Source organism: Carcharhinus amblyrhynchos, chromosome 8, assembly GCF_965287045.1.
Source record: "Carcharhinus amblyrhynchos chromosome 8, sCarAmb.v2.hapA, whole genome shotgun sequence".
Lineage (NCBI taxonomy): Eukaryota > Metazoa > Chordata > Chondrichthyes > Carcharhiniformes > Carcharhinidae > Carcharhinus > Carcharhinus amblyrhynchos.
Genome location: NC_137331.1, coordinates 96,766,045 through 96,786,921, shown reverse-complemented (window position 1 = coordinate 96,786,921; position 20,877 = coordinate 96,766,045). Strand labels below are relative to the sequence as shown.

The window sequence follows — 20,877 nt, the reverse complement described above, 5'->3', positions numbered from 1 at the left end:
ATTCAAAATACCCAGCCTCTGACCTGCTCTTGTAGCCAGTTTTTTATGTGGCTGGTCCAGTTCATCTTATGGTCAATGGTGAACTCCTGGATGTTTATCATAGCAAATTCAGCAACAGTAATGCCTTTGAATGTCAAGGGGATGTGGTGAGGTTCTCTGTTGCTGGAGATAGTCATTACTCAACATTATTGACCCAAGCTTCATTGATGGAGCTACTAGAAATGTAGGGCCTAGAACACTACCCTGAGAACTGCTGCAAAGTCTTGAAGCTGAGATAAAAACATAAGAAATAGGAGCAGGAGTAGCCCCTCGAGCCTGCCCCACCATTCAATAAGATCATGGCTGATCTGATAGTGTTTCAGTTCCACTTACCTGCCTGCTCCCCATAACCCTTAATTCCTTTATTAGTTAGAAATCTATCTACTTGTGACTTAAACAAATAAGTACTATCCAACAAGATAAGTACTATCCAACAACCACAACTATACTCCTTTGCACTACCTTTCCTCTCTCCTACCACCCTGCCCAATTCTCATTGGTTTGAATTTCATTGGGACTGGGTCAAATGCCGGCTTGGCGTCAGGGGCAGTCACACTCGCTTAGCTCCGAAAAGAACTCTATGAATATTTGGACCAAGGTTGTGATGAAGTCAAAGGCCAAGTGATCTCGATGGAACCCAAATTATGCATTAGTGAGCAAGTTAGCAGTGAGTAAATACCTCTTGATAGCATTGTCACTGACCCTGTGCACCACTTGTATTGATTATTGAATGCAGGTTGATGGGACAGTCATTTGTTTTCCCTTTTGTGGACAGGATATAACTGGAAAATTTTCTGGTTTGTTGAATGTTGGCCAACAGCCTATTTTGGTGACCATTGTTATAGCTGTACAGGAACATCTTGGCTAGGGGACCAGTGAGCTTCAGAGCAAAGTCTCCGACAGTAAAGCTGGGATGCTATCCAATGTGCAAAGACGTTTCCTGAGATCGTACAGAATTGGCTGAAGACTGGCTTCTGTGATGATGAGGATCTTAGAAGTAGTTTTGTGCTGTACCATGTCTTGTCATGCCTCTTCATGGGTTTTCTATTGTAACCATTACATAGTCATAATCATTTCTACCTGTGGGGAAAAGGATTTCTTTCATGTTGTGATCTTGCTCCATTGGCATCTGCAAGGCTGCAGCTGAAATCTTTAGGTCATTTCAGGAACTCTTCTTGCCCTCAGGTATTTTTCTACAACTCCATGGTGCTGTTTCTCTGTTCTCTAAATGCACCTTCCCCTCTTACTCTTGCATAAACCTGCAGCAGTGTCCAATTTCTTGCCTCCGAATTGCTAAGATGCCTTTGGGGAGCACATCACTTAATGTTAGTTTTTCTCAACCTTGCAAATGAGGGGCAACCCAGAAATTGGGACACCTCCCCTGTCGACTTCTCTGAGTAAACATTGCTGTTGCCCCTTCCACACATATACACCAGAACATCTCTCACATGTTTCTTTTTAATGAGTATGGATTTTTGACACACTATGTGGTTTGGGTTTTTTATTTACCTTAAAAGGAAAGGAGGCATCTTTAATTTTATTAAAAACTGCTGTTCATGTCTTTTGGGAATTAATTAATTTCCTATTTTAAAACTTCTTTCTCACAGTGGCCATGGATAATGTATCACTGGGATTAAAATTGTTTAATGAAATCACTTTAAAATAACAATTGCTGAACAGCAAATAAGGGATTTGGAGCCAAGCCTTCTTGACTATGGCCCTGAAATTCCTCAAACGTTCCATCAGTCTTCTGCCATAACTCTGGCAGCTGAGTGGCTTAAGTCCTCAGAAAACAACAGGGACCTGGTCCTGCCAATATCTGACACATCTAGCTCCCTTGTCAAATGATTTTCTTGCCTACATACTGAATATATTTCTGCATAAATTGCTTGTCAACTTAGATAAGCATGCTTGATGAAGATAATTGTAATCGCCAACTACTTTCAGGTCAGAGGCCGAGAGATGGACATATCAGGCTAGACCCCCTTTGCACCAGTCTGACCGGTTCATGATATGAAATAATTCATGTTATGTAACTCTCAGAACGCATTCTAGGACTGATGGAACAGCTATACAGATCCATAGACAGATTAATCATCCAACTATTTGCTGCTAAAAGACTCACAGGGTCAGAATTAGAATGCAGCAGGGAGTTATTTAATTGAGACCTTAAGTACAAAACTGGGCACAAAGACATTTCATTGGAAAGGTTCAAGTAAGAACTGCAATTTGAACGAATAGTCATAAATATATGACATAGGGGTGAAACTGCAGACAGAAAGTATCTTGTATCGAAATAGTAGCTCTTTATATTCTGTGCCACTTCTTTTATTTTCCATTAACTTGGAAAATATTGTCAGCATTTTTACTTTTGTTTACTAGTAAATGATAACAATGAGATTAGGAAACTATCGTTCTGTGCACTTCGGTGGAAAGGAAGTTGTACAGTGAAAAATTAGCTGCCAATCCACGAGCCCGTTTCATACTGCTAAAATAGGCCAATATCACCTGCACAATCTTAGATTTTGAACTAGCCTAGTTAAAAGCGAATCCAGGAAAAATGTATTGTGAAGAACGGTGAGAATGTGGCAGATTTTGGATCAAGACCAACTGAGATGTTTTAAAAGAAACAGCTATTAGGGAAGTAAATGGAGATGATGGCCTGGTGGTATTATAAATAGACTATTAATGCAGAAACTCAGCAAATGTTCTGGGGACTCCAAATTGGAAAGCTGCCATAGTAGATTGTGGAATTTGGATTCATTAAAAAAATCTGGAATTGAGAATCTACTGATGACCATGAAACTATTGTCGATTGTCAGAAAAACCCATCTGGTTCACTAATGTCTTTTAGGGGAGGAAATCTGGCATACATGATACTCCAGAGTCACAGCAATGTGATTGACTCTTAACAGCCCTCTTAAATGGCCTAGCAAGCCAGTCAGTTGAAGGGCAATTAGGGATGGGCAATAAATACTGGCCAGCCAGTGATACCCATATCCCATGAGTGAATAAAAGAATGTGTAAATGGTTAGAGAAAAGGACAGGGAACTGTGAACATGAATATACAACTACCAATGCTAACAAAATATTAAGCTGCTTTGTTGTGCAACATTTCCAATTCATTTTCCTATACCTGTGACCCAGATTCCCAATGAATGACATGCCAATAACAAGAGCTGAAGGAAGGTTTAGATAAGAATAGAATTGTTGGTCAGTTCAGAAAGCATCAAAAATTACCTGGAATCTCAATTCTAGAAATGTAATGCCAATGTTTCCTATGTCTATGACTGTATAAAGGATGAAAACCTCAATTCTTATCCTGGAGTCAGCTTGATTTGCTTTGTTTGGGAAGGGCAAGAATTGGGTAGGTGATGGAATTGACTGTGCACGGTTTATGCCTGCTTATGTTTTCATCCTTTAGGTATACATTTTCAAACACAACCATGCATCACAAACTGATTGTCTGGGAATAGAAGCAGGTCAAAATAAAAGCCTATTGTAGAAATTCTAAAATGTATTTGTGAGGCCAATGTTCCAGCTCAAAATGATTTTATTATGGCCTGTATTCTAGTCACTAAATCAACTTTTCCTCATTTTAATGCATCCACCTTTCGAGGTTTCATGCATTGTTGAATTCTATTATACAAAATATCAACATTTATTTATTAGTGTCACAAGTAGGCTTGCAATAAACTGCAATGAAGTTACTGTGAAAAGTCACCTAGCCACTACATTCCGGCACCTGTTCAGGTACATTGGGGGAGAATTTAGCATGGCTAATGCACCTAACCAACATGTCTTTCAGATTGTGAAAGGAAACTGGGGCACCTGGAGGAAACACACACAGACACAGGGAGAACATGCAGACTCTACACAGATAGTGACCCAAGGCAAGAATCGAACCCAGGTCCCAGTGCTGTAAGGCAGCAGTGCTAACCACTGAGATATCTCCATCAACAAGTCAGCACTGAGTTGCTGAACTGATTTTAATCTCTTCAGTAGTACAATCTGATTTGTCTATGCTCTCTAATGCATGCTGCCTGCTTACCTAACACTTACTGTAGAGAAACAAGTCACAGGCTATATAAAGGCTTGTGGACTGCAACCTTCTAGCAGTCCCATAGCAGCCGCATTCAGAACATTAGACTCAACTCTGGCCAAAATACCTAGATGACTAAATCATTAATGGTAAACACGAGGCTATCAAGCACCCTACAAAAGATTGAGATTATTCTTATTTAACTACTAAAATTCTGAAGTTAATGGAAATGTGTAATTGAGGAATAAATTTACATGTGAGGTTTGAATCAAGAATTTTACTAAATTTAAATTAAAGTAACATGTACAGTAGATCAGGCATGCATTTATATGGAACTGATGTTAATTAGAAGGCAAAGTACACAACTGCTCAAACTAATGGGCTACTTCCTAACATTGCACGCTCAAATAAGTTGAAAACCATCATTAACCTCGAATGGATTGACTTCTTTACCAGTCCTATTTTTATACTGCATTCACTTCAAAAAGAAGTCTGGAATTAACAAGTCTTTTTGTTATTAAATGGAAAAATGCTTCACATTCTAATAATGCTGTGCTAATTAAATTCACTGTTAATATTCCAATGTTGTTCTGTTGCATATCAGAACAATTTAACCAATGGCCCTGTCAGTGTTAATAGTAGTCACTGTGGCAATGTAGGAAACACAGCAACCGATTAGCAAACGGTATGTTCCCACAAACAGCTACGTGGCAGTAACATTAATGACATGACCTGTTTTTTTTAACTGAAGTTAGTTGAGGGATAAATATCAGACAATATACTTTCAGGGTACTTGACTGCTCTTCTTCAAGATGGTGCAATGGGACTTCTTATGTCTATCGGAGACGGAAAACAAGACTTTCATTTCACATCCAAAACACAGCATCTCTAACTGAAGTGTCAACTTAGATTTTGAACTTATGTCTCTGGAGTACAATTTTCAGCCTGAAACTTTTGATTCATAAAAGCTAGTTGCAGTTCCTAAAGTCTGCTCCGCCATTCAATACAATCGTGGTTGATCTGATCTCAGCCCCATCTCCATTTTTCTGCCAGTTCACCATAATCTCCATCACTAATTAAAAATCTGTCTATCTCCTCCTTAAATTTATTCATCCTAGCATCCACCATACTCTGGGGTAGCGAATTCCACATATTCATGACCCTTTGAGAAAAGTAATTTCTCCTCATCTCTGTTTTAAATCTGCTGCCTCTGATCCTAAAACTATGACCTCTTGTTCTAGATTGCCCCACAAGAGGAATTATCCACTCTGCATCAACTTCTGTCAATTCCAGCCTCCCAGACTACCTGGAACCACTACAGTTTGCCAGGGATACACCATCTCCCTGACCCTGCACTCAACCCTGGAACACCTAGATAACAAAGACACCTATGTCAGAATCCTAGTTATTGACTATAGCTTAATCGTCAACACTGTTATTTCCACAAAATTCATCTCCAAACTCTGCGGCCTGCACCTTGGCACCCATGCAACTGGATCCTGAACTTCCTAACTCACAGACCACAATCAGTAAGGATAGGCAACAACGCCTCCTCCATGATCATCCTCAACAGCAGTGCCCATCAAGGCTGTGTTCTCAGCCCCCTACTACGCTCCTTATACATCAATGACTGTGTAGCCAAATTCCCCTCCAATTTGATTTTCAGGTTTACTGTCAACACTACCATAGTGGGTTGCAATGAGGAGACAAAGTATAGGAATGAGATAGAGATTCTGGTGATCTGATGCGGCAACAATAATCTCTCCCTCAATGTCAACAAAACGAAAGACATTTTTATCGACTTCAGGAAGCGTAAAGGAGAACATGCCCCTGTCTACATCGATGGAGATGAAGTAGAAAGGGTCGAGAGCTTCAAGTTTGTAGGTGCCCAGATCACCAACAACCTGGCCTGGTCCCCCCCACCACACCAACACTATAGCCCACCAATGTCTCTACTTTCTCAGAAGACCAAAGAAATTTGGCATGTCAGCTATGACTCTCACCAACTTTTACAGATGCACCATAAAAAGCATTCTTTCAGGTTGTATCACAACTTGGTATGGTTCCTGCTCTGCCCAAGATGGCAAGGAACTGAACAAGAACAAAGAACAAAGAACGACACAGCACAGGAAACAGGCTCTTCAGCCCTACAAGCCCGCGCCGCCCATTTTAACACTCGGTGAGTGCCTCATTCCAAACCTTCTTCTACCTACAACTTTTGTCTACGTCTCTTGGACTCCACAATAAAGGGGTGCAAATTTAGTGAATTATATGTGTGCCAGATTAAGGGAGGTCTAATTTAGGGGCAATTTATTAACACCAATCAGCCTAAAAGCACGTTTTTAGGGTGTGGGAGGAAACCGGAGCACCCAGAGAAAACCCACGCAAGCACGGGGAGAATGTGCAAACTCCCACAGACACCGACCCAAGTTGGAGATCCAACCCAGGTCCCTGTATCTGCGCAGCAAACAGTGATAGTCACTGAGCTGTCGTGTTGCCTGTCAATTGGTCCAGTTTAAGCGTACACTAACAGTGTGAAGCACTAGGCAACTCTTGAAGCAACATCCAAGAGCAGCCCTCGCACGACCCACCGCGTGTATGCCCCTTGTTGGCCAACAAGGCGGAACAAAACACCTATGGATGTAAAAAAAGAGACATCGATAAACATACACAGCCTATACAGACATTCACGGAAGATCCCCAGTAGCTCCAATGTCAGAGACAGGTGAGCCATAAAATATGTTGGATGGCCCACAGGAATCTATTGATTCCCAGGAATGTCCTGAGGCTCTTTATCCTTAACTAGAACATTCTTTTGTATCCCTCCATCTCTAGTCTGCTCATGTGCCTATCTAGGTAAGCCTTAAACAACGCTAGCGTGCCTGCCTCCACCACCTTACTTGGCAGTGCATTCCAGGCCCCCACAACCCTCTGTGTGAAAAACCTCCCTCTAACATCTGAATTATACCTCACCCCTCTAACACTAAGCTTGTGACCCCTCATGATTTTTGTATCCAACCTGGGAAAAAGCTTCCCACTGTTCACTCTATCTATACCCTTCATAATCTTCTACACCTCTATTAGGTCTCCCCTCATTCTCCGTCTTTCCAGGGAGAACAGCCCCAATTTGCCCAAAAGTTTGTGAATGTAGCCCAATCCATCATGCAAACCAGTCTCTCTGTCTACACTTCCTGCTGTCTTGGCAAAGCAGCCAACAAAATTAGGGACCTCACCCACCCTGGACATTCCCTCTTTCACCTTCTTCCATTGGGAAAAAGATACAAAAGTCTGACGTCGCATACCAACCAACTCAAGAACAGCTTCTTCCCTGCTGCTGTCAGACTCTTGAATCGACCTATCTTGCATTAAGCTGATTTTTCTTACACTCGAGCTATGACTGTAACACTACACTCTGCACTCTTTTGTTTCCTTCTCTATGAACAGTGTGGTTTGTTTGTATAGCACGCAAGAAACAATACTTTTCACTGTATCTAAATACATGTGACAATAATAAATCAAATCAAATTCCTTTTATCATCTTATAAAGTGACAATTATAGTTTTAAAGCATACATAGGTCATTGCTTAAATCATAGCTGACATTTCAAATAGCTGGGAACTCAGGGAAGTTACAATCAAAAACATAGCTCCAGTAAACATGTTTTCAAAATTGGTGAAATGCTAATGTCTGACTGTTGAAAGAGTGGAGTCGCGTTACCAGACCGCGCAAGCAGAACATTAGATACTCGACTTCTAAAGCACAAGCCTATTTCACCAATTCTTTCTGTACTTCATCATGAGAAATATGCCATTTTCCTTATTAAGAATGGATTCTGTGCAGACATTAGTAACGATTATGACAGACGTGGGCAAGAATTTCTTCTCTCCAGTATTTTAGCCTTTGGCTGCTTTTATTATGCATTAAACTGTACATAATATAGTTCTCAGAAGGCAGATGATGCAGGCAAAATTACATTAATTTCCCATTCACAATGGAGAGGCATTTGGAGACCAGGTAAAGGGTAGCAGGAATTTTGCCTGATGGACATTACTGAGCCAGTCAAGCTTTCGCAATAACTCACAAACCTTTATGTCCACTTTGCTGGACGCCAGCACTGCCCTCCCCCCACCCACTGCCTCCCCTTTCCCCTTCCCTTCCCTCCCCTCCCTCACAACTGAGCTAAGTTGCTTTTTTTTAGATATATCATGGAGTATTTCAATGCAAGATAATAATATTAATAAATTCCATTCTGACGTAATGCCCATTTGTGCTGAACTATGGAAGACTGTGACAAACATTTCACTTCAGAAAAGTAGCACATGTTTTCAGCACAATTTGCACCCAGATTGCCAATTGCCCCAAAGAAGAAACTCCATTTCAATAACTCTCTGCTCCTAATTTAGTAGCATAATCACACTCTTGTTTAAAACAAACAGCCTAAACATCTATTAAAATATTGGAGAGAAAACTCATACCTTGTCAATGTTGTAACAGTGGAATGCAGAGGCGTACATTTTGCAAGGTTTCCTTGATTGTTCATGAGTGATAAACCAAAATTTCAAGAAAAGGGCTTGTTAAATTTTGACAACCATCAGACTTCCCAGATTGCTTTACAGTCAATGAAGTATTTGGATGTGTAGACTCAGTTGTCATATTAAAAACATACCAATCAATTTGTGCCCAGCAAACGTCCACAAACAGCAATGTGATAATGGCCAAATAATCTGTTTCTATGCTGTTGATTTTATTAGTCAGGGCCCCAGGGAAACTCAGTTTTTAAGTTTATTTATAAATGTCACAAGTAGGCTTACATTCAGGCTTCAGTGAAGTTACTGGGAAAATCTCCTAGCTGTCACACTCTGGCATCTGTTTGGGTACACTGAGGGAGAATTTAGCATGGCCAATGCAGCTAAACAGCACTTCTTTCGGGCTGCGGGAGGAAAACGGAGCACCCAGAGGAAATCCATGTAGACACAGGTGCAGACGGTGACCCAAGCCAGGAATCAAACCCGGATTCCTGGTCCCGTGAGGGAACAGAGCCGCTGTACCACTCCAAGGGCATTAGACAATGACTTCAATAGAAACGATGTGCAGGAGTACAGGGAAAGGCTGGGGATTGGCACTAAGCTATGATACTCGTTTGGAGAGCCAGTGAGGATGTGATGGGCCAAAGGGTACGGTAACAATTCTGTGATTCTTTTTTAAAATGGGGAAGCATTGTATCCACTCACGCAGCCAGGCGGGACTTCAGTTTAACGTTGCATTTGGGAAAATAATACCTCCGACGGTGCAGCACCGCCTCAGTACTGCACTGAAGTGGCAGCCTGTTTATTTTTTGCGCGTCCAAACCTTAGACTAACTCAATGTATGATTTCATCCTCCGCTGTGACACTAGCCTGCCACGAGTCTTGGACTTGGTGGCATGTCTAAGATTGTAACCAGACACAAGTGCGGTCTAAATACTACAATGTGAAAAGACACCATTTGGTCCAACCAGTTTAATTGTGCACTAGGGGAGTTTGAAAAGAAGTTTCTTTGAAATAAAACTTAGGCGGATATTTCCCTTCCCAGTACCCCATACGATGTTAATGCTCCTTTAAAGGTCTTTGTGAGATTTTACACAAAGATTCAGAAACCCTACACTACAGTTACAGGGCAGTCAGAATGAGATATAGATAGCAGGACAGTCATTGTCTGTGCAATATGATCCCGGCTGCCCCTGTCACATAGTGTACCAATTGGTGTTGAAAATAAGCATTTGTCATTTACCCTTGCATCGATGTTTTGTTCCCCACTCTTGTGGTGGGATCACAGAGGGAATGCCCATCCCCGGGATATTCTTCACCAGGTTTAGAAAGGGGGTCGAGCATGATAATTTATTTTGGGGGGGGGAGGAGGGGGTAAAAATATCTTCAGACAAGAGACACCGATCATCTCCTATGTCACAAGCCTTCCCTTCCCACAGCACACAAACCTGATCCATGGCAACACACCGTGGGACAGGCAGAGTGCTGGAAAGCTAACCCAAGCCCCGATGGTTTCAATGTGGAAGCAGATTCGCTCCGGACAGGAGTGCTTTGGGAATTCGCTGGGGCAGTGGCTTAAACCGACGTTTCCTCATCCTCAAACAAGGGAGGGAGAAAGGAGGAGGAGGGGAAGGAGGAAAAGTAGGGGGGAGGGGTGCGGCCGTGGACAGGGGAGAGATGTTCTTGCAAGATTAAGGGTGGTTTGAAAGGGTCAGCCGAGGAAAGTTGCAGTTGTGTGTGCACACTAACAGAGGGAGAAGGAGAGAGAGAGAGAGAGAAAAGTTGCAGGACCCTGCGGGTGATTTAAATCCATCACACACACACACATACACACGTCCCGGGAAGAGCTGCTTCGCACTTCGCTCATCTGACCAGGAATTCATTAAAAACCCAAAGCCCAGCGACAGAGAGAAAGGAAAAAATAATCTTCAAACTGAGTATGGGGCGAGTAGAGGGATCCGATAACACTGGTTAGCACCATGGTTCTACAGAGGGCGATTTTCTGGACTGTGTTATTTCATGTAAGTTTCAGTTGAAGTGGAACTGCGCGTGTGCATGTGTGTGTTCCTGGGTTCTTTTTTAAAAAAAAACATTATTCCTGGACATGCTTAAACCCTGTTATAACCGTGTATTTATACATTGATTTAAGCTTGCTTGAATCGATGTAGTCTGCTCAGGTCTCGATCTGGAGAGTTACTTCTGGAGTGCAATGAACTGATGTTACGTAGACAAGTATGGTTTATGTAGAAACACCTTTTTAAGTACCTAGTTCCCCGTGTAAGTGAGTCTGTGATTGAGATTTCCGGCGTTACTGAAAGATATACTGTGTGTGCCATTTGACCGGCCAATAATGACAAACGCCTGCCTCTCACGTTGTCCTGACTGATTTTAAAGGTTACCATCGATCATTAGGTAAACGTTGACCCTCTCCCCGCTTTAAACCAATCCCCCTCGGTCACCTCCGGCAAGCGAGTGGAGAGCGATTTCCAAACTCGGAAGAACTCATCCGCTCCAGGCTGCCCGAGTTAAACCCGTTGACAGGACAGCACTCCCTCCCTACGCAGCTGTTTGACACTGAGGGGGCTATTGGGGCGCAGGTTCAAATCCACCGAGTAGCGGAGAGTGTGCATGTGTGCCGGAGTCCTCTCTCTTTCCAAGCGTGGTTGTCATTTTGGAGGATGAGGGGTTTTGTTTGAATCCGCCTATCCCTTTCCCTCTCTTCCCCGCCCTGACCTGTATCAATATCTGTTTGGAAAAGACTTCGCTCTTGTCCGCTCAGAAGCTGTAGCCAAAAAAAGTGTTTCATTGATTCACTCATTTCGGTGTGATGGTTCAGATCCCTTTGTTGCTGTGGGAGCTTTCTGTGCATAATCATTAGCTCTGACATGCTTTGGCACATCCTATTGTTTTTGATAAATTCAGTTAATGTATCGGGAATTGACAGCCAGTCTCGGTAATGGTGAGCGTGACAAGATTCATGGATTGGTGTAAAAAAAACTGATTCACTAACGTCCTTGAGGAGAGAAAAGCTGTCACCTTTAAGGGGTCTAAGTGTGAGTCCAGACCAACAGCGTTATCCTATGAACTGGCCAGGACAAGCCACTCTGTTGTACCAACGCTACAGAAAGGTTGCACAGATGGTTTGCAGTGGTTCAAGAAGGTGGCTTACTACCACCTTCTTGAGGGCATTTAGGGATGGTCAACAAATGCTGGCCGAGCCAGTGATGGCCACTTTCCATATTTTATATGATCTACCACCTAGGAGATGGGTCAAGGTCACTATCACACTTGAGTTGGGACTGGCTCTGAGACCATGTTATCTATCTTTCATGGCCCAGTGTCATAGGGAGCAGTACCTGCAGTAACTAAGTAACCGTAGTGGCTAACCCTTAGAACAGTTTGGTTCATGTCATTTTTAAATGTTCTAGAAATATTGCAATCCTTAGTCATATGTTAGTATCGGCACTGTAGGATTTATGATTAGAAGATCATGTAGGCAGCTTGTTCCAGTGTTCACAAGAACACAAGGAATAGAAGCAGGAGTAAGCCACCAGGCCTTTCAAGCCTGCCTCGCCATTCAATACAAACATGGCTGATCTATGCCGTCCTCAGTAACTTTTCTGTGCCATTTTCCTATAGCCTTATATTCCTTGATCTATCAAATATTTATCCACCTCCACTTCAAATATTCTAATGATCCAGCCTCTACCCCCTTTGGAGTAGAGTAGGGAATTCCAGAGATTCGTCACCTTCTATCTGAAGGCATTTCCACACACCTCAGTATTTAATGACCAGCCCTTTATCCTGCAGCTATGTACTCTTGTCTGCAACTCTTCCTCTGGTGAAAACATCTCACCATCTACCCTATCAAGCCCCCTCAGGATCTTATATGTTTGAATAACATCACTGCTCACTCTTCTAAACTCCAAGGAATATAGATCCAGACTATTTAGTGTTGCAAAGAAAATAGGAATGTACCAGCCCAGAAGCTCCATTGGCTTATTTATACCTGGCTGTTTCCAGAAATGTCTGAATGAACAAGAATATCTGTCTATCCATCTTAAACCTACTGAAAGATCAGGCCCCATTACTTCCCTCCATGAGGATCTGTCAAATATCCATCACCCTCTGTGTCAAGTAATTAAATCCAAAGTGTTTTTTATGTCGATTAGCTTGTTTTATCGATATCTAGAAAATCATTTGCTTTAAAAGCAGCCGTCTGCTGAAAAGAAAAGCAAAAACTCTTGCAGCAAATAACATCTGAAAGAAGAAAAGACCAACAATAAAAACTCAAAGTTTTAAGCTAGTAACATAGTCCAAGTGTTCCATAGGAGATGAATTATCAAACAAAAAAAAGCTGTAAAAAAGGAGACACTAGGTCTTGATCGTAGGGGTAGATTTTGCAGAAGGAGAAAGAGGTGGAGAGGTTCAGAGACCGGAGTCCAGACTCTAAGGTCAACACAGAAACGAGAAACTCGAAGCAGGAGTAGCCCATTTATTTTGATCATGGCTGATCACTGAATTTAGTAGTGGTCACACTATTCATAATTGGCCCATAGTCTTGAATAACTTTGAAGGTTATGGGCCAAGTGCTGGCAAATGGGATTGGGTGGGCAGGTCAGGGCGTTTCATGCATCAGTGCAGACTCCATGGGCTGAAGGGCTTTTTCAGCGCTGAGATATTCTGTGATTCAATACCCTGGTCTGCACCCCCTCCCCCACCGCCACCCTTCCCCCACCGCCACCCTTCCCCCATAGCCATTGATCCCTTTAGCCCCCCCCCAAGAGCTATATCTAATTTCTTATTGAAATCAGACAGGTGAAGGAACAGGAAAGGAATTGGAGGATATGAAAGAAGCCAGGTTGGTGGATTCTCTGGAGATGGCTACAGAGATAGGTAGTGGCCTGGCCAAGGAGGGATTTATACCCAAGATTGAGAATTTTAAAATCTGGACAGGAAGCCAATGTATGTGGACAAGCACAAGGGTGTTGGGAGAATGGGACAGGCAATTAACTATCTTAAAGGAGTTGGCACTTAATTTAAAATTAATCTCTGGACTTTTCAAAATAGCAGAGGGATTGCCATATGTGCTTGCCATTTATTAATTCATCATGGTCAACCATTTCTACTGTAAAATACAAGTTTATTTTGCAGACCAGAAGCAGAAATATAAGCAAACTTTTGTACATTCTAATAATCTTTCTTATTTGTCGGTTTATCTCGTTACATCGAGTCCAGTGTTGATCTGAAATTAAGCATCTGAAACTGTCCTGTGCAACATTAACAGCGCTCAAATTGAGTCGAGTTCCTTCATGTGTTGTTTTAATGAAAGTATTAATTAGCGTTATTTTAAAGTGGTTAATTCTTTTTTAAAAAGATCAAGAGTCAAAGGGATTTCATGCAGAACTTTTAATCCAACCATGAATAACATTGCGCAGCGTGAGATCTACCTGGAAAGGCTGCCCAGTTTCTGGCTGGCCTTTACCTTTTTCGTCAATTTGACTACAAAACGGACTTCATTATAGCGAGAGCTGTTGGTGAAATTGCTTTTCCACCGGAATTTTACCGCCAAAGTCTTCGTTTAAGGGCAAAAAAAAGGAATTAGCCCAGGTTTAATTGGCAAATGATTGGAACTTCAACACAATTTAGAAAGGTGAAAGAAATGAGCAAATGTTGAGCACTTTGGATTAAAATTAAACTCATATTTTAAGTGCAAGCTAACTGGTTTAATCTAATTGTTCGCGTTTATTGCAGATGATCACATTTGATTGCTGTCAAAATGTTTCATTGGGTTGTAAAAGGACTTGTATAGTTTTTTTTGATATTGGTTAAAGCTGTTTAATGAATGAATTTCAGATTGCCTTTTACTGGCGGTGAAGTCAGCAATGAAACAGCCACCCTCAGCTCAGCCAAATTTGAAATCTTTTCTGAGCGCGAACTGGGTGCAATGTTCCTGCTTTCTGCTTTATTTAAGTGGAAGAAATTGTGCCTAATCGCGTTTGTCAGAAACATTTTCGAAGTGCTTCTCGCTTTGGAGTGTCGTGGCTGCTTTGTGTAGCATCCATGAGAAGACATGGTTGTCACAGGTACTGGATAATTTTTTTTGGTATTAATTGAGGAAGGAATGTTTCCCAGCACATTCACGAGCCTTTGTGTAGTGCTGAGTGTTCTCTAACATACATCCGAACAGACTTGAGTTTTAACATCCCGTCTGATGAGGGCAAAGTGCCTAACCTGTACTCCTCTCACGTCCCGAGTTGCCCTTTGAGAGATAGCCATATGGTATGGAATTAGAATCAAACATAGGGTGACTCGGACTTCCAAGAACAGCATAAAGAAGTTAGGTATTTAGAAAAATCTGGGAACTTTTATGGTCCTTTTATTCGGTGCCAAATTTGTTTCATAACTTGCCATGGTGGAACTTAACCTCATGACTCTCCAGTGAAAGTTTAGTTCAAAATCACTAGGTTTCTGCGCCCTTCAGCAAAACCTCAATAAGAAACAGACAACCTAGATTAATGAGAGATAAAAAACAGAAAGCTCTGCAAACGCACAGCAGCTTTAGGAGCACTGATAAAGAGAGAAAAGCAGAGTTGCGTTTCAGATCTGTGACCTTACTCCAGTTTAATAAGAGTATAGTACCTGAAAACAATGACATTTTTTAGAACATTGCAGCATTGAAACCAATTAAAATGGCTGAAAAAATGTTGAATCTTCACATCTTGCATTAATTCGGACAATTACAAGAATATAAATGTCAAGGGAAATAACAATGTTATGCTGTATATTGATTGATTGTTGATTGATTGGCAAATGGGTATTGATAGGAGGAAGTGTTGCCATGGAGAATATACCAGTTGACAGTGATTGAAAGTTAACTGCCAAGTATTGTTTTAAATTTAAACCAGTTAGCTTGACTTGATTGGTCAAAGCATTGCCCTGGGAAACGAACCAGTAATTAGCTACACTATGTTATGGCCATGTAAACACGCTACCTTTGCAAAAATCAGTATTCATTGAGCCTCTGAACTCAGCAACTTGTGCAGCTGAATTCAGCTTTAACGACAGCTTGCATGCCCAAATAGATGGTGTTACTATGGGATGTCCTCTAGGTCCAACTCCTGCAAGCATCTTTTTTGGTTTCAATGAGAAGTGTGTCTTCGATGTAATTACACCAAACCTCCTACTCTTGCATATCTCCAACATGTGGATGATACATTTGCTGTACTTAAATCCATAGCAGAATATGTAATAATTTCCTTTCGAGTCTTAATGGGCTCTAGCCTGTCCACCCTAAATTCAATTTGAAATGAAGCAGTCAGATAAACTCGCCTTCCTGAATGAGAGGTTTTCCAGGAGATTCTTCACTGCTGTTTACCGCAAACTAACATTCACTGATCAATATACACATTGGATTTGCACAGTTCTGCATGCTATAAGGTTGCCCTTATTGGCTACCTCATAAGTAGGGATTGAACCATTTGCTTACCATACAACCTTGATTCTGAAATAAGGTGCAACAAAGCCATCCTGCAGGATAATGGCGACCAAATCATTTATCAATATATCTTGCACAAACTCATGAACGAACCTAAGGCTGTCACTTTCTGCGCTGAAAAGTGTCCAATATCCCTCAAATTACTCTGGGAGGGCAAGGTATCTCCAAAATTTCAGGAACAGGAGAAGCTCACTATTTCACACACTGTTACTATGTAGTAGCAACATGAGTGGTATTCGGCACTAACAAGATGCTGTCATTGAGCCAAAAGATGTTTTGCTACAGACAAATGAGTGATGTGGTAAATGAATTTCAGTGCTAGTGTGATGCTAAGTATGTAGGTCGCATGTCCCAGAGACTGGCAGATCACATCAAAAAACATGTCCCATCCGCTGTTCATAACAGGCAAGGTACAGACCATACCCAACCAACAAATGCTTACAAAACTCAAAACACAATGTTCAACCTTAGATGCGATTGCATGATTGGACAACATTTGCTTAATAATCCTCAGTGTGCTGAAAATTACACTGACAATCAAAAATAGGAAGGCAGGTTATTATTTGCATGGGTGTAAACTGAGAGAGATGGATACTCAGTGAAACCTTGGTGTCCTCATGCATCAGTTGCTGAAAGTAAGCACATAGTACAGCAGGCAATAAAAAATATGTTGGCCTTCATAGCAAGAGGATTTGAGTATAGAAATAGGGAAGTTTTATTGCAATTGTGTAGGGTGTTGCTGAGGCCATATCTGGAATATTGTGTGCAGTTTTCGTACCTTTATCTGAGAAAGGTTGTGTTTGCTAAAGAGGGAGTGCAGTAAATGTTTACTAGGCTGATTCCTGGGATGGTAGGTCTGTCATATGAGGAGAGGCCAGGTCGGTTAGAACTGTATTCATTGGAGTTTATAAGAGTGAGCGGGGCTCTCATAGACTCTTATAAAATTCTAAGAGGGGTAGATAAGGTAGATTCAGAAAGAATGTTCCCAATGGTGGGGGAATCTAGAACCAGGGGTCATTGTTTGAAGATAAGATACCTTTTAGAACTGAGAAATTTATTTCCCAGAGCGTGGTAATCTGTGAAATTCATTACCATAGAAAGTTGTTGAGGACAAAACATTGTGTGATTTCAAGGAGAAATTAGATATAGTTCTTGGGGCTAAAGGGATCAAAGGATTTGGGGAGAAGGCAGGATCAGGATATTGGATTTGATGATCAGCCATGATCAAAATGAATGGTGGAGCAGGCTCGAAGGGCTGAATGGCCTACTCCTGCTTCTATTGTCTATGTTTCTATGTTAACCAATTTAATATTGTCAGTCAGGCATTGCGATGTGGCGCATTTGTGTGTACTGGAAAAGCTACATACGTTAGTACAGACCAGCAAGAAGCTGCTAAGTGTGTAATCAAGAGAACACTTGAGATATAAGCTGGAATTTTACTGCCCCGCCATCCACGGGAATTGGGGCAGGCAAGGGGTGGACAATGGGAAGTTCCATTATCCTCAGGCAGGATTTTACAGTTTCAGGACATGCGAGGTCGTAAAATCCCACCCACAGTATGAAATTGATGGCTCTCACCATCAGGAACAAGTGCAGGTTGGGAGCCCCTACATTATCACACTAAGATTCAGAGGGAACATTTTGAGCAGCTGGCCAGTTAAATGGCAGCCCATCCATTAATGACATAAGATGGGCATTCAAGGCTGGAAGACCAATAGAAGCCCTCCAGCACTGACACCATAGGCTGCCGCAGAGTGGGAGGTGGAAGCTGCTAACTTAGATAGGTGAAGATCAACAGGTACCGTTTGAAAATTTTAGACTAAAAACTTTATAAAATAAAAAAGACCTCGGCTACCAGGCTGTTACCATGGGGGTGAGCTCCTCCACAGGGCAGCGTGTGGTTACAGATGTGACCATCTTTCACTTGCAGTCCTGGGTATTGGTGGCAGACATTAAAATGGGATGCCTATCCGCCCAATCCGCAGCTGGGAGGCAGACTCCTTTCATTGGCCAAGATTTGGCCTAAGTGCGGGGGCTGACTATCAACTACAAAATTCCAGTTGACATCTGTAAATAGCTGGCCCCCACCCTCAAGGGCTGCAGGAGCCAAGAATAGCCAGCTGTCTAAAAGATAGCTGAACAGGTCTTTGCCTCTTTTATAAGGTCATTGCCTGATAGAAGCCCATGATTAACTTATGGAACATTTAACATTGAAACATTTTCTCCACAGTTCCACAACATACCATTCTTGCTGCACATTTTTATTAAAACATTAAGGAAGGTAAATAAACCAGCGTGTTTCATCTATTTATACTGGGTTTTCATGCAACCACTTAAATATGCAAATTGGTAAGACTGAGATAATGCTGCTCATATTGTAGCAAAAAAACTAACTTGCATTCATCAAAAAAAAGGTCCAGGATGCCTCAGCCTGGTAAAAATCAGTTGACAATTGATTACCTGGTGACCAAAAGGATTTTAACTTGTACCTTCATCACATGTATACCAATATTTTAAGAAGGTTCACTGCCAACTTCTCAAATGGCATCTCGGGTTAGGCAATAAATGTGGTCCCATATCTGGAGAATGGACAAAATATTCTTGAAATTGAGTCAAAGATTATGGGTTCAAATTTGGTTTCAGTGACTGAAATCCTCACAACACAAAAGGCTTAAAAACAAAGATTGAAAGTACAAACAGCTATATATAACTATGAAGGCACAGTCGTATGATGGTTAACACTGCTGCCTCACAGTGCCAGGGATACGGGTTCAATTCCAGCCTTGAGTCACTGTCTGTGTAGAGTTTGCACGTTCTCCCTTGTCTGCGTGGATTTCTTCCGGAAGCTCCGGTTTACTCCCACTGTCCAAAGATGTACAGGTTAGGTGAATTGACAATGCTAAATTGCCCCTTAGTGTCCCAAGATGTGTAGGTTAGGGGGATTAGTGGGGTAATACCTGAGGCTATGTGGATAGGACCTCAGTGGGATGCTCTGTTGGAGAGTTGATGCAGACTCGATGGGCTGAATGACCTCCTTCTGCACTGTAGGGATCCTGCGGAAACATTGAATAGCACTGTCAGCAGTTCTGTGATGTGCAACCTCAGGGAAATTTGCTTTCAATAGAATGAAAAGCCTGAAAGAACATACGTGCAAACTAACATTGGAAATAAGACAGACACATCCCGTACTTATGGAGATCCAAGTAATTTTGGCAATGGTGTCAGGGATCGCATTTTGAAAGCACATTTCCAAAGCCCTTTTAGCTGAAGATGATCAATGAACTATAACACAAATATAGCAAAGAAGATAGATTGGTTTTGTTCTCTGCGTAATCCAATTATGTGTATAAATGTGACTTTTCTGTCACATAATTTCCCTCCTTTTTCTCCCCTCACTGGAATGGTGCTCCAGATGATGGTGGCGGTAGTGATAGTAGTGTTCATGGTGATGAGTAAGATGGTCATGGTGCTGAAGGTGGTGGAGATAGTGAAGGTGGTGGGATAATATGGGAATTGGAGGTGGGATGCTGATGGAGATACTGGAGATAGTGATGGAAGTATAGATATCGAGGTAGTAAAGGAAGCAGTGGAAATTGTTTTGATGAAGATTGTGGTGCAGGTTTTCATAGTGGAAATGGTGTGGGCAGTAAGGTGGCACAGTGGTTAGCACTGCTATCTCACAGCGCCAGGGACCCGGGTTTGATTCCCAGCTTGGGTCACTGTCTGTCTGCAGACAGCCACAACTTAGATTTAAATTAACACTGCAAGTTACTGTGATATTTTCCCAGTTGCCATACTCCAGTGTCTGTTTGGGTCAATGCATCTAACCACACATCTTTCAGACTGTAGGAGGAAACCAGAGTACTGGAGGAAACCCATGCAGACACAGGGAGAACATGTCTGCATGGGTTTCTTCCAGTACTCTGGTTTCCTCCCACAGCCTGGAAGATGTACTACTTAGGTGCATTGACCTGAACAGGTGCTGGAGAATGGCAACTAGGGAAATTTCACAGTTACTTGCAGTGCTAATGTAAGCCTTAGTTGTGGCTAATAAAAAAAACTTAGGTGGTGGTTAGGTTTTTGCTGGTGAAGAAGGTTGTGGTGGGAGTCCAGATGGTGGTGGTGATATAGTGATGAAGATGATTGTGGGAGTGGTGATAATGTTGGTCGTGTTTGGAGGATGGTGGTGCATGTGGTGGAAATGGTGGTGCGGGTGTAGGAGATGTTGGTGGAGATAATAATGGAGATGCCGAAGAATTTGGTGGATATGATGGTAGAGGTGATAGTGAAAGTGTCAGAGATGCTGGCCAGAGATTGTAATAATAGTGGTTGAGATATTGGAAATTTGGTAGAGTTTTGCCCGAGATTTACCTTCAGTATTAGGAGACAGGCAGTATCATGGGCAATTGGGTGTCCTCCCTTAATAAGAATCATATCCAACCTGAAGCCTGAAAGAATGAATATGATCAAATAATCTCATCCTTTTTAACTGAGGCAGCTCAGTCCTATCTGCACTTGTATTGCTTAACTGTTGGTAGTTCCTGTTTATGTTTTGTTGCCCTCAAAAGGAATTGTTCTTGTTGCAGTTGCCTGAGTGGTGAATAAATTCCAAATAATAACATCCAGATCTATTATTATCAGGAACATGAGAAATATGCAGAGTGATGGGAACAAATTTAAAATTTTATATGTGGCCCAGAGGCACCATGGTAAACAGCAACTTGACCCAAAAGACCAAAATTTAGAAACCTTTGATCTAAGGTATGTTCTCC

The 20,877-nt window shown here is 41.9% G+C and overlaps 1 protein-coding gene across 1 annotated transcript in view; it reads left to right on the top strand.

Annotated features, from left to right (window-relative positions):
• Positions 1 to 10,493: 10,493 nt before the first annotated feature.
• The window catches only part of LOC145346803 (corticotropin-releasing factor receptor 2-like), a 227,050-nt gene continuing 216,666 nt past the window's right edge, over positions 10,494 to 20,877 (top strand). The window contains exon 1 of the mRNA XM_080194544.1: positions 10,494 to 10,628. Within this exon, the coding sequence (XP_080050670.1) occupies positions 10,587 to 10,628 (42 nt within the window). The 5' untranslated portion in view covers positions 10,494 to 10,586. The remainder of the gene's footprint in view (positions 10,629 to 20,877) is intronic.